Source organism: Saccopteryx bilineata, chromosome 1 (genome assembly GCF_036850765.1).
Source record: "Saccopteryx bilineata isolate mSacBil1 chromosome 1, mSacBil1_pri_phased_curated, whole genome shotgun sequence".
Taxonomy (NCBI): Eukaryota; Metazoa; Chordata; class Mammalia; order Chiroptera; family Emballonuridae; genus Saccopteryx; species Saccopteryx bilineata.
The window spans coordinates 90678662-90693500 of record NC_089490.1 but is presented as its reverse complement, the minus strand read 5'-3'; the positions used below and the strand labels follow the sequence as shown (position 1 = coordinate 90693500).

Here is a 14839-nt window from a genome sequence, read left to right as displayed (position 1 = left end):
ATGTCCATGGCAGACAGCACTAATCTATCCCAGCATTCTTTGGCATTGAATCTCAGATCCTTGCCAAGATAGGGCTGGGCAAGACACTACTCACTAATGGGAGTCGACACTTAGAGTAACACCAACTGCAATGCTTAATCCAGTCGTTCTCCAGTGGGGGCAATTTTGCTCCCTAGAGAACATTTGGTAGCAATCAATGTCTTGGGACATTTTTGGTTGTTACAAATGGAGAGGGAAGGTGGTACTGGGTATATATTGGGTAGAGGTCAAGATGGTGCTAAACAGCTACAATACACAGGACAAGCATCCCACCCCCAAAAGAGAATTATCTGACCCCAAAGGCAAGTGCCAAGTTTGAGAAATCTTTAGATAGAGTAACCATAATTTATCATCTAAACTGGGATGTTTCTGAAAGTGAAAGGGGGCACTATTAATACTAACTTCAGAACAACAGGCATAAATCAGGACTTATAGGCAAACCAAGCATTTAAGAGATGAAAAACAGAGGCAGGTCCCTTGGATGGGTCAAAAAGCTCATCTCATAAAAGTCCCCACACAAAGCCACCAACTACCCTATTTGCCAGAATAAATGCTAGTATGTCATAAGCCACAATCAGCAGAGAGGAAATTGTTTTCCACTTCTTGTTTAAAGGAAAAGCAGAAAAGGTACTGTCTAGCCACGCCTTTTACGGAGTGACTGGAAGAGAACAAGCCTGCCCCTTCCAAAGCCAGGGGGGCAGCTCTCCAAAAGAGAAGAACTCATCCTAACAGCTTGCTGACCCCAAGGTTCCCTGCTGACACCCGACTTGGGATGGTAACCAAAGACTCCTCCCAGAAACCTTCTTTACTAAAGAACCATCTTGTCATAACAGGGGCAACTTCTGTTAATTAACTTCCTCCCCTGCCCCAAGAACAAGAGACCTATTGCTAACTGTTTTGCAGGTCAACTGTGTACAAGAGGAACTTGGAAATGTCCTCAGTCAACATGGGAGCGTAAGAACTACAGCGAGTCCAAAATCAATCTGAAGGTGAGTGAAAATTTGACTGAAGGTTAGACAGTATGTGAACCCAGCATCTGTACAGACCAGTGGGTCCTTAGTTCCCCGTGCACACAAATGAATTTCCTATCCTGTCTCCAGAAGATGAAAACACACACCAACTGCCCTCATAATTTGGGGTAGCTCCTCGGTTCCTATCAAGGACATTCCATTATGGCCAAGAGTTCCTGGTCAGCACAAAGGAAAGCTCCAGCCCTCTGCACAGTCTTTATTTTTTAGAATTATCTCCAACTTGAAGAGCTGACTTTTTCCCTTCAATTTTTTGTTGTTATTGAACAGATAAAACACGAATGCATCTCTTTGGGAAAGAATCCAATAAGTCGTTAGGAAGGCCAGTTCCAAGAAAGCCCACTCCTGGTGCCACACTTTCATCATTACATTATTCTTGTCATAACAGCTTGTCTATAAATGAAGAAAGCCTGCTCAACAGGACACAGTTCAAGTCCAGCATCCAAGTGTGGGAGCATTCCTGATTCAGTAGTGCAGAACTTAAGACTTCAGGATGCACTTCTTGCACTTGGCCAATGAAAAGAGCCAGGAGAAAACTGACTCATAATCTCTAAAGACAGGACTCAGGCTCTTTTGGAATCTCAGAATGTTTTTCCACCAGACTGCTTTAGTCAGCACTTTGAAACAGACATACTACCTTAAAACTAAAGGACTGGCTTCCTCAAGGAATTGAAATAGATGTGAACATAAGCCAAAGGCTAGGCCAAATTTGTACATCATATGTAATTTACCAAGTTTGGCAATGAAACACCCTCTGCACAGCACTGTGTATGTAGTTCAGACAGATCCACAGCTGTCATTTTATTTATTTATTTATTTTTATCTATTTATTTTAAGAGAAGAGAGACAGAGAGAGAGAAGGGGGAAGGAGCAGGAAGCATCAACTCCCATATGTGCCTTGACTGGGCAAGCCCAGGTTTTGAACCAGCGACCTCAGCATTCCAGGTCGACGCTTGATCCACTGCGCCACCACAGGTCAGGCCCACAGCTGTCATTTTAAACTACTAAACCAGAGACAAAGGTATTAACACAACAAGATTCATTACTATCACTGCCTAGATCAATTACAAAGTTTAAAGAAACAAAGGATGCACATGAATAGGACATAAAAAACCAGTATCAATATAAAGTAAAAGAATATAGCCCTGCCTGAAAGTTGGACTTGACTTCAAATTACAGTAAATGGTGTCTGGCTAATCTCTGAGAATATAAAGGCAATGCCAGTCCTGTCCATGTCTAGGAGAGAAAAACAAATATGTAAACATTTAATTCAAATAAAGTATTAACAAGGGCTCTTATGCAAATCAAGCCCAGATAGCTTCCCTGAAGGGCAGTAATGCTTCAGTTCTGTCTTTAACAAAATGGGAACGTGCCAGGCAATGCAGGCAGAAGGAACAGGCATGGCAGTTTGGAGCAGAAAGGCCTGAGGAAGGACTCCCATGTAGCTGGGAAGCTGCAGGTGGGAAGCCAAGCTGCAGGTGGGAAGCCAAGCTGCAGGTGTGTGCTGCTAGAGAATTTGAGTGTTATTCTGGAGGCAACAAGAATACTTTTGAAGATTTTTCACAACTTCGAGTTGCAATTTTCATTTTTTTACGAGTTGGTATTTGCTCAAATTTGCTTTCCAGAAAGATAACCCTCTGGTGGAAGCACAAAGGGCCCTAAAAAGTGATGATTAAGACACCAGAGCAATCATGCAGACAAAAAATTGTGAGATCCTAAACTAAGGTCACAACCATGTGGATAAGAAGAAAAAGGAGCCTGACCAAGCGGTGGCGCAGTGGATAGAGCGTCAGACTGGGATGCAGAGGACCCAGGTTCGAGACCCCGAGGTCGCCAGCTTAAGCGCGGGCTCATCTGGTTTGAGCAAAAGCCCACCAGCTTGAACCCAAGGTCGCTGGCTCCAGCAAGGGGCTACTTGGTCTGCTGAAGGCCCGTGGTCAAGGCACATATGAGAAAGCAATCAATGAACAACTAAGGTGTTACAACGCACAATGAAAAACTAATGACTGATGCTTCTCATCTCTCTCCGTTCCTGTCTGTCTGTCTCTGTCTATCCCTCTCTCTGACTCACTCTCTGTCTCTGTAAAAAAAAAAAAAAAGAAGAAGAAGAAGAAGAAGAAGAAGGAGCTGGAAATATGACAAGAGATTAAATGTATAGAACAGGGGTTGGGAACCTATGGCTCGTGAGCCAGATGTGGCTCTTTTGATGGCTGCATCTGGCTCGCAGACAAATCTTTAATAAAAAAATGTTAAAAATATAAAACATTCTCATGTATTACAATCCATTCATTTCCTACCGCTCATGTTCATGGTTGCGGGTGGTAGGAGCCAATCACAGCTGTCCTCCAGAACAACACCAGAGGATAATGTGTAACGTACACGGGTCGTTGTATGGCTCTCATGGAATTACATCTTAAAATATGTGGTATTCATGGCTCTCTCAGTCAAAAAGGTTCCCGACCCCTGGTATAGAAGGTGCTGAATGACTGGGGGAAAAGAGGCAAGAAAGAGAGAGGAGAGTGCAAGGTGAGCCCAGTTCCCGGCTTGGATGAATGGCCAAATGGAGAAATGGCAGCTGGTAGCAAGTGGGATCAAATCACAGTGCCAGTCCTCAGCCAGAAAGTGATGATGAAGTTTCCTGAGTGAACGGGGCCGGCATCCAGAGGAACATGTAGAGTGAGTGGACAAGACCGTGAGGAGCATCAGTGCATGGGGAAGGGGTATAACAAGAAAGAACTACATAGATAGGGAGGGCAGAAATTAGAGGAACCAGAGAGGGTCACAGGAAGGAAGGGCTTTTGAAAAGTAATGGTCAAAATTGTCCAATGCTGGGGAGAGGGTAAAATAAGAACTCGTGAGTACAACAGATTTCCCAATCGAGAAGTTAGGGTGACCTTTGTGGGACAGTCTCAAGAAGTGGTGGGGCCAGACATACACAGATACTTCCTCTAAAAAGACTCTGCTGTGATAAGATATAGAGAGCTAGAGTGGGATACAGAATTCAGGAGAACTGTTGTGTGTGTTTTTTAATGAGAAAACTCAGCATGTTTCCAGACTGTGGGGAAGTGAGAAAGAGATGAAAAATAAGGAGGGAAGGGAGTAACTGGTAGAAAAAGGAGCCCGGAATTGAGAGGAGGATAGATATAGGAGCTTTTGACAAAATGAGAAATTGGGAGATTAAGGCTTCTAGAACTTTCTATCAACATATAAACATGTCAGCTGATAGCTATTGGTCCTGACTCTCAGACCACGGCTTACAGACCTCCACAATGGATGGCCCCATCACCAGCCATCCCTTCATATCCAGCCACGAGATCACTGACTAGTAAGTGAGCACCTGCGAAAGTGTCAGCATGGCTGCAGGGAAGTCAGCGACTGGAACACCCACGACACTCACCTTGCATCATACTCCTGTAGGCGGTGTCTGTGATGGCGTAGATATGAGGGGGCATCTCATGTCTCTTTTTGCCCTTGTACATGTCCACAATTTCTTCAGAGTAGATGGGCAGGTTCTTATAAGGATTGATGACCACACAGAACAGGCCTGAATAGGTCTAAAGAAAAGCAGCAAATAGGAATGGGTTAGGAAGTCTCATTCTCAGTGGTGTGCAAATGTGGCAAAGATCTGCTGCCTCTGAGGCCCCCCAGTCAGCCTGATGTGAAAGTCCTCCTGAGGCCCCTCACTCTCTGGGCCCCCCCTGCTCAGCAGACCCACTGCTTGTGTGGGGGCACCAGCACCATCTCTGCTCTTTTGGTGAGGGTCTTCCCTCAATGGCATGACAGTTACAGGCTTTGCATGTCGATGAGTGAGTGCATCAGGCAAGATCCATGGTAAGTTTCGCAAATAGCACAAGTCCAATTACAAAACTCAGTTTCAAGGACAAAAAGAGATGTTTGTCATCATGTAATGCCCAAAGAGAAAAGGATTCAGCTACAGCAAGCAAACTGTAGCAACACAAATTATTCTACCCTGAAGGACTCTCAGAGACATTCAAGCCTAAACTTTCCTAGCACTGGAAAGAACTCAGTGTGCTCTTCATTCAACTAGATCTTTTGTGGGCTAGTAGATCACAGACAGATACCTCCTTCTCTAGAATCTTCTAGATATTAACATAAAATCTCTCAAAACTTACCACTTTCATGTCTCCTGTGAGCCTGCTCTAAGACTCAGGTCTTTTAAGGGGAACTGAATTAATCAATACCCTTAATGTGAGGCATTCCAAAATACACTCAATACTCCATGTCTGATATGACCAGGTTAAAATCAGATCCTGGAGTCACATGTCCTGAGGTCAAATCCCAACAAAGGCAAATCTCTTAACTTCTCTCCCTATATGTCTCATTCTGTAAAATGGGGACAGAAGAAAGCCAGTGAAGCGAGGCCCGGGTGCCTTGAGTCACACACACCTGCAGCCCCAGGCAGTTAATGACAGAGCTGGGAGCAGCCCCAGTCTCACAGTCCAGTGTAGACCTCCCTGGTCATGGAGGCCAGTTCTCTGAGCTCCTCACATATTTTTGTTGTTCTTGTTCAAGCAGCCTCCACCTTCACTGTCTAGTTCGTCCCTTGATCCAGCAGTAGCCAACCTCTGAGGGCCTATATATACTATGGGTCAACTCCAGACCCTTGCACCCCTGCCCTTTCTGTTCCTGCCACAACTGAGGATGTATCTTTTTTTTTTTTTTTTTTTTTTAATTTTAAAGACCGAGATAGAGTCAGAGAGAGGGACAGATAGGGACAGAAAGACATGAAGGGAGAGAGATAAGAAGCATCAATTTTTCCTTGTGGCACTTCAGTTGTTCATTGATTGCCTTCTCATAAGTGCCTTGACCAGGGGGTTACAGTAGAATGAGTGACTCCTTGCTCGAGCCAGCGATCTTGGACCTTGGGTCCAAGCTGGTGAGCTTTGCTCAAACCAGATGAGCCCGTGCTCAAGCTGGCGACCTCAGGGTCTCAAACCTGGGTCCTCTGCATCCCAGTCTGATGCTCTATCCACTGCACCACCACCTGGTCAAGCTGAGGATGTATCTTGTGGCTAAACACACAGACAGGACCCTCTCAGGAACCAGTCATGAGGATACAGGCTCTACCTGGTGTTGGCCAAGGGCTATGGCACTTGGATGCTTCAAACATAAGTTAGACTGAAAGCTAAACTCCAGGGGAACCCACCGACCCTACATTGGTCTACATGGAAAAGAGGAGCGGAGTTTGGCCATGAACAAGTGGGTTTGGCTGCCTCCTGTTTGGAGAAGGGGACATAGAGTCCTTGATTTCCTTTTTTCCTGGGATAATCAGTCATTTGTTTCCCCTCCACCTACTCTTTTCACAAAGCACCAAGAAAGTTCTAAAGCAAAAAGGTCCAAAGTGGTGTTGGCAACCTGAGACTTGAGTATTATGGGAAGATGGGGGTGCAGCCGGGGACTCCTGTTTTGCCTCCAACTGGCAGGTAGGGATAAGATAGAAGGCCAGGGAGCAGCGAGGTCATTTCAGGAGCTCAGACACAATCAAGCTTTGTTCTCAGGGTTTGATAAAACTCATACTTTAGGAAATCCAGCCCGATGAAAGCAAAGGACACATGGCCACACATTTAGGGTATGCCATGGAACCAGATGTTTGGGAACAGCTGGTGGTGACAGCAGAAGAGGCCAGGGGTTACTAGAACAAGTCTTTCTGACAGCTAGATGGGCAAATGGTCCTGTGCAGAGTTCTATGGGGCCTCAAAGCTCTCAAACTGAGCCCAGGGGAGTGAACACAGCATCTCAGGTGGGAGGAAGGAGGCTCAACTGCGAGTCACTCTCTCCAGATGCTCTTGGAGGCACAGACATTGAGCAAGTAGCTTTGCTCCCACATGGGCCATGCCAGGAAGCTGCTCCATTCACAGGCCACAGAGGCTCTTTGTGCCTGACTGCCCCCTATCCCAAGGCCTCACCCCCAGGAGAAACAGACAGAGCAGCTGTGGTGCAGAATTAGCCACACCGCCCACAAGGCCAGGCAAACATGCTGCACAAAGGCTCCCGGTGTCGCCACTTGGAAGGTCATGGGCAGAGAGGTAGGCTGTGAAGGGGGGAGTATCCCCTGCTCAGGCAGCCCTACCAAGTGGCTTTGATCTCTCCACAGCTCTGCACCTGCTGGGGTCTTCATTAGGGCAACTACAGAGACAATCAACTTCTCTTCTGGTGACAACACTTAGGAGGAGGCTGGTCTGAGGCAAGAGGAAAAGCACGTGGGAGGTGACAGCATAGGAGCAAAAATGGGAAGTTGTGCCTCTAGCTAGAGAATTCTAGAGAGAAAGCTCAGGTCCTACCCACCATGCCCGCCTACTTTCAAAGAAAAGGTAAAGCAACTAACATAGAGTACAGTTTAATAACGAATACCCCCATTTGTGGCAGGGAAAGTTCATTTGCAGCCAGGTGATAGAGACAACTGCAGGCCATCAACTTGTTTCCACTCAGAAATCTCTAACAGGACCCAAGTTGAATAGTGACACCAGTGAAAGACCAAGCAGGAGAGACAGGTAATATTTTCTTCAAGTCCCTTCATTTTTTGAAGGTCACTAATTCTAGATTTTACTTATTGATTTGAGAGAGAGAGAGAGAGAGAGAGAGAGAGAGAGAGAGCGCGCGCGAAGGGGGAGGAGCAGGAAGCATTAACTCCCACATGTGCCTTGACCAGGCAAGAGCAGGGTTTGGAACGGGCAATCTCAGCATTCCAGGCCACCACAGGTCTGAAGGTCACTGATTCTAAGTTTCAGTGGTTAATACCCCTAGCGGCAGGGGCATTTAATTTAGTCCAGACAACATTCTCAATAAGAAACAGATAAATGAGTAGAAATTCAGGAAACCAAAGTTCTGGTTTCAGCCCTGCAAACACCTTACTATATGACTCTGCATAAGCCCCTTGCCCTCTCTGGGCCTTAATTCTTCTTACATGCCATGTTAGAAGGTTGGGCTAAGTTGGTCTATACAGAAGGACTTTTCCAGGTAGACAGTTCTGTGTATTTCCTTATTGATAGATCCTTAACTAATCAAGCTCATCTCCAAAGGGTGGTCATAAATAGCAGGAAATAAGGACCTTGTTATCACAGACCAGGTTAGCAATCAGCAAGATAACAGTCATGCCTGACCAGGCGGGTGGTGCAGTAGATAAGAGCATCAGACTGGGATGCAGAGGACCCAGGTTCGAGACCCCGAGGTCGCCAGCTTGAGCTTGGGCTCATCTGGTTTGAGCAAAGCTCACCAGCTTGGACCCAAGGTCACTAGCTTGAGCAAGGGGCTACTCGGTCTGCTATAGCCCCACAGTCAAGGCACATATGAGAAAGCAATCAATGAACAACCAAGGTGTCACAACAAAAAAACTAATGATTGATGCTTCTCATCTCTCTCTGTTCCTGACTGTCCCTATCTATTCCTCTCTCTGCCTCTGTAAACAAAACAAAACAAAAAAAAGATAACACATTCCTGGTACATGGTGTAGCCCAGTTAAAACTTCAGGGAAATCCCAAATGGCCCATGGCACAACAGAGGGCTTTGGCACATTGCAGGGCACTTAGAAGGTGCCAGTCCAGTGGGATAGGAGCAATGCTCTGGGGAAATGTGTGAAGTCACCCTGAATTTTATAGAAAATGGCTGATTCTTTGGGAGCCCCTCACCATCCTTATAACAGGATGAGCCCAACACCTCCTTTTATGACATATGCGATCAGAGCCAACCCCTTGGGCCAAGAGTTAGCCTTTCCATCTATAAAATGAGAGGATTATAATGATCAGAATGCTTTCTTCCTCCAATTAAAAAAAATGTTGAGCCCTGGCCTGGTGGCTCAGCAGTAGAATGTCAGCCTGGTGTGTGGAGGTCCCAGGTTCAGTTCCCAGCTGGGGTACACATCTAGTTCTCCATCCTTCCCCCTCTCCTTTCTCTCTCTCTCTCTTTCCCTTCCACAGCCACAGCTCCACTGAAGCAAAGTTGGACTGGGCGCTGAGAACGGCTCCATGGCCTCCGCCCTCAGGTGCTAGAATGGCTCTGGTTGCAAAGAAGCAATGCTCCAGATCGGCAGAGCATCGTCCCCTCGTGCAGTGTTTTCAATCAGTGTGCCGTGAGACATGGTCAGGTGTGAGTATAAATAATAAATACATTTAGAAACTATATTACTAACTATATGTATAATATGTACTGTGTTAGAGTGTCATTTTGTGTCATTTTGGTAGGTGGTGTGTCCCAGGATTTTGTAAATGTAAAAAATGTGCCACGGCTCAAAAAAGGTTGAAAATCACTGCCCTAGTGGGTGTGCAAGGTGGATCCCGGTCAGGCGCATGTGGGAGTCTGTCTCTCTGTCTCCTCGCTTCTCACTTCAGAAAAAATGCGATAAATAATTAAATAAATAAAATGTTGAAAACTGTTTTATTCAGCTCCAAGACCAAGAAGGTCAAGGTGAATATAACAGCATAATTAAATAAAGAGCTATTTTTAGACTAAGAACCAGATATTTCATCCCTACTGAGGACAAAACCAGAAGGAAATAGCTTTAAACTGAACAGAAGAAGTTGGGATAGATATGAGAAAGAACTTTGTGACCCTATGGCCATAAGAGTTTGAAGTCTATCACCAAAGGAATAGGTAAATGCTCATCTTTTGACATCTTTTACAATGGTGATGAGCCATCTTTCTGCAAATGTAGCCCTGTTAGCTAGAGAAAACCCGCTCCTATCATCTGCATGTGGTAGGCCTTTGTACATGCTATTCTTTGCACTCTACACCTGGCATGGAACTAGCCTAAAGTGATGGAGGAACTAGCAATTCAAGTCTTCCTCTTGGTGGCACACTCCTAAGGGAAGTAAGCCACGCTGACAGATGTGAGAGGGAAGGTAGGAGGGAATCAGGTGGTACAGGAGAAACAAGGTGGGAGCAGGGTATAGCATCCCCCCTTGAGAAGGAACTGACCACACTTGCCTGATTTTCCTATCTCCACCAAGATTGAGGGCCAAGACCAGTGCATGAGCAGACCTCACATGTCATATCCTCCCTATATCCTCTCTACAGCAGACTTCCTATTGTGTTTCTAACTGTGTAGAGAAGAGATAAAAGTAATGCTATGAGAGCCTTCTTTTAGTATGTTCAGGTGCTGAAGTTCAAGGATGTCACCACAGCATTCCTTCTCTCCCCTAAAGCCCCCCTTCTCTCCCAGGTACAGCCAGTGCCCAGGATCTGAGAGGCGTGGGACAGACCTAGAGCCTCCTGCCTCAGAGCCTCGGACCCACTTACATAGATGAGCCCTGAGTAGTAACGCTCCTTGAGGTTGAACAGCACTGAGGCTTCATTGAGGCATGTCAGCTCCGCCATGTCTTCCACCTTGGAGAACTTGGGCGGGTTCATCTTCTGGATGTCATCCTTGTTCACCTTCACCTTCTTCCCACTCTCCACCAGCTCCACGATGGCCTCCTCACCCATCTCTTCCTTGAGGCTGGCAGACTCAAAGCCATTCTTGTCAGAAGGCACCCATACAAGCTTTTTAGCAGCCCAGTCGGCCTGGGCCAAGGGGTTATTGATGAAGTTTTTATCCACATAGAGATACTTATCAACAGCTTGCTGCGCCATGGTGACTTACAGCCAGGACCTAAGGGAGAAAAAAGGAAAACATTAGATTAACTACATTAGCCACATAAGAATTGCTGACGTTCACCTCTCATCTGTGCAAACTATATAGCATTATAGTGTAGTAAAACTCTACATAACAGGATGCACAATTTGCTAGAATTTTCTTGCTTCTAGTTTTGGAAGAAAGATGTACATCACTGAGAAAACAAATTGGATGCTATAAGAAATTAATGGTAAGGTATATCCTAGGATCAATACATGATTAAACTACTCGATAAACAACGATTGTGCGCAATGATGAGCATTAAGAGTCTCAAAGATAGATCAATTATAGTTACTCTGCTACACCTGTAAATTTAAGAGGCCTTCCAACAAAAACAGGTTCCTAATTAGCCAAAAAAATGGGCAACTGACTACAATCATACATGGTGTTAAGTTTCCAGTTTAAAAAACCTTTTTTTTTATTTCACAGAGTCAACGAAAAGAAAATATAACATCAATATGTTGCCAATAGATTTTAATTCCATCCTGATAATACAGCCCAAAGAAATAAGATGAGAAGAAGTCAGGCTCCAGGAAACCTCATGGAGAATACTGAGTGCTTCCTTTTCTGGGGCACTAATGTAAAAAGGCAATCCTCAAAATTAAGGGCCAAAACTTCAGCAAATGTGCAGTTGCTTTTTTAGAAACTCATCTGCAGAATAAAGATAATGAAATAATAACCCCTTATACCTATGTGGTTTTACTGTACATAAAATACTTTCGCTACATATTTCGCTACCTGGAAAGATCTTTGTCATAACCACACCATAAGGTGGGTAAGGTACAGATGAGAAAATATAAGCTTCTAGAGGTAGGGGCTTTTGCAGAGTCACCCAGGAAGAACTCCAGACTCGTAGGGTCCTGTGCCTTTCCATAGTGAAATCATAGATTTGATTCCCATTCAAAGGTTCAGGCTTGGATCAGCTCAGCGAGGACAGCTGCTGTGAGTGAACCAAAAGCAGGTCTCAGAAACCCTGGTCTAAGAGCTGCTCCTGGCCACCAGAGAAACAGCCCAGAAGCTCACTGTCTAGGTCACAACACAAGCAGGCTTTCCCCTTGTGAGATCAAGGAACCCACCCCAGGCCCAGGAAGCCAGTTAGGACCCCAGATCCAAATCCAGATTGACATAGGCTTTCATGCTTCCAGATTTCAAAAGAGACTTGGAAGTTGGAAGCAAAGGAGGCTTGAGGGTTGGGAGGGAGTAAACAAAAGGAAAAGTCTGGGCTGCCCAGGCCTTCTTATCTGGGCTCATAAAATGGTTTCCAGAGCAAGGCTAAGGGGCTTCCCTGGACTCACTCCATAAGAGGCTGTTCTTAAGGAAATCTGCTTGCTCCCCCACAGGAGTGAAGGCAAATCCAAGGAGCAGATGCCTGGCAGCCTCCTCAGCTCCCCCAGCCGGCAGCTTGGTTTATATTCCCAGCACAAGCGAACTCCAGCAGCCTCTCTCAGGGGACCAGGGGCACAATTCACCCACAAGGACCACCTCCAAGAGAAGGCAGGGAGCAGAGTTAGGCAGCAGCAAACACGGCATAACAGGACCGCTATAAACCACCTAGCCAGCCCTGGTCTTTCGTCTGGGTCTGGGTCTAGGCAGAAGGGAGAACCCAGGGCATCACAGCTGCCCTTGCTTCCACACTGGCCAGTCCATCCAAGGGACCAAAGGTTTCTCTCTGCCAGTGCAAATACCAGTTGTTCTCTGCCTGTCTGCTGTTTATCAGACCACTGGCCAGTCGGTCTCTCCACAGTCTCCCAACCCGGGCTCCCAAAACCAGTCTCTCGATCACATCACTGCCCTGCTCAAAAACTTGCAATCACAGAGCACAGGGCCTCACAGGCTGTTTGTTCTCAACCTTTCTGCAAACTTCAAACCCATAAAAGATACGACTATCCCTCCCTCAATATGCAAAAAGGGATTCACCTGAACCTTGTCCCCCTAAATCCTAAGTCTGCTGCTGGTTAAGAGTTCCACTGACCCAGCCCAGTGAAAATATCCAAGGATATCCCATACCCTTTACCAGACCCCTCCAAGAGAAGAAAGAAAAGGGATGGTCATTAAGTATGTAGATTCTACCAACATCAGGTTCTGTTTATTCATAACATCGCTTAATGTAAATTATCCTGGAAAAGAGCTTTTATTATTCTCAATTCATAAATGAGGAAGGAGGCTCAAAGACAGCAACTCATTTGCCTAGAGTCTCCCAGCCAGGTCATGACAGTATCCTAACCCAGCCCAGGCTCTTCCCAGCACACTTGTGCCTGGGGTCTCATAAAAGTAGTCAGGCTGAGGTTGGAGCAGGCCGAAACTGTTGATAAGTTGAGTGGGACATGAAGAGTGCAGAGGCAAGCATTCCAGAGCACTCAACAAATATTTACTGAGCAAGCAGGCAGGGAGGCTGAGAATGAGCTTTCCTGGTGTGGCCTGTCAAAAAGCAGGGCACATAAAAACTCAATATTCTCACTTCCCTGGTCTGTGGGCCACTTCAAGCAGTACATCAGTAATGGGCAAATGACTCTGACCTCACCAAACTCCATTCCATCCCAGCAACACCACCCCAGAGGGACCAATAGCAAACAACCTATCTGGAGCCTGGCATCACAGCATCTGTACTCCCTGCAGGCTGCAGGCCCTGGGCACTCAGCCCACCCTGGAAATCCAGGTAAACTACCTGGCCCTTTTCACTGGTGGGTCTGTGCTGGAGCACCATAAACAATGCAGTAGATGACAGGAAAAATCCACCCAACCCACTACCCTTAGCTCCTCGTTCCACCCTAGCGCAGGCCTTGGAAGAAGGGAAGGGTCAGCAACAGGCCAGTATTGTCTACTCTGATACCTTACAGAGACTAGGGGCCAAACCATACTTCTTTCAAGAGAGGGGGCACAATGCATTCCTTCAGCACTAGATCAACACAGAAGGCTGTGGTGCCAAGGCACCCACAGACAGTGGGCTTGAGGAGTACCCACTTGCCTCAATGCCTCTCTCTTAGCAGAACTTTGCATCAAACATGCTGGGCCCTGCTGAGCCAGGTCAAGGACAGAGCTATTTGGTTTCAGCAACTCTGCTGGAATGACATGAGGAAGCAGCAGTGCCAAGATCAATGGATGGGCTGGACTGATGAGGAGGGCCAGAGGTCATGATAAAGATAAACATTGGAGTAACTATTAAAGCCCTCCCACCCAGCCAGGCAGAAACATCCATCTACCTTCAAGGATTCAGAGGCCACAGGGCTGCAGCTGAGTTCCAACATGTAAGCTAAAGAGGCTCCCAGTCCCCAGTGGCTGCTGAGTGGTGTGTGCCCAGTGGGGAAGCCAGGGATACAGATTGGTTACAGTTCACCTCTAAGGATGCAGGTGGAGTAAGCGCCACTGTCAAGAGGTGTCAGAAATTAAATAAGGGGCACTAGAGAAAGGGTACTAAGGAGGCAGTCCACTCAATGCAGCAGCCAGCGTGCAGCCACTTTTCCCCATCCAGTCCTGGAACCCTGCTAAATACCCCTTTGAAATTTTTTTTAAAACTAGACATAATATAAAGGTTTTCAAAATGAAAGAAAAATATCCCCCTAAATTCCTGACCTTCTCTTCCCAAAAATCAGTTTTCTCTCTTTTAAATTATTTTATTTTTTTAAAGATTTTATTTTATTCATTTTAGAGAGGAGGGGTAGAGAAAGGCAGGGGTGAGGAACAGGAAGCATAAACTTGCAGTAGTTGCTTCTCATATGTGCCCTGACTGGGCAAGCCTGGGGTTTCGAACTGGCAGCCTCAGCAGTCCAGGTTGACACTTTATCCACAGGTCAGGAAGTTTTCTCTTTATTTTAATGGTCCCTACTGGTCCTGCTTCATAAAAACACTGGATTTTTAACTACCTTAGGCAAAGAGTAGAGTTTCACATTTTATATACCCTACTTCTTATGACCATTTTCCCCACAGGACCACAGTTTGCTTGTTGATCACTTTTATCCAAATGATTCATTTTACAAGTGATGATGCAGAGGTTCTGAGAGGGCAGTACCTCCATTCAGTCACACAGCTAGCTGGGGGCAAAAACTCAAACCCAGAACTAATTCAAGGCCTGGGTATTGGCCACTTTTAATGGCTACATAATATTCCAAAGTGATTTTTTTAAGATCACTTTTTAATAGGTGATTTC

At 45.9% G+C, this 14839-nt stretch overlaps 1 protein-coding gene across 4 annotated transcripts in view; it reads right to left on the bottom strand.

Moving 5' to 3' along the window:
* The window catches only part of MYH9 (myosin heavy chain 9), a 102235-nt gene that overhangs the window by 55107 nt on the left and 32289 nt on the right, over positions 1-14839 (bottom strand). For all 4 annotated transcript variants that reach the window (XM_066259355.1, XM_066259347.1, XM_066259338.1 and 1 more), the window contains 2 exons: positions 10320-10671; positions 4465-4621 (listed from right to left, as the gene is read on the bottom strand). In XM_066259355.1, coding sequence (XP_066115452.1) covers positions 4465-4621; positions 10320-10652 — 490 coding nt within the window. In that variant the 5' untranslated portion in view covers positions 10653-10671. The remainder of the gene's footprint in view (positions 1-4464; positions 4622-10319; positions 10672-14839) is intronic.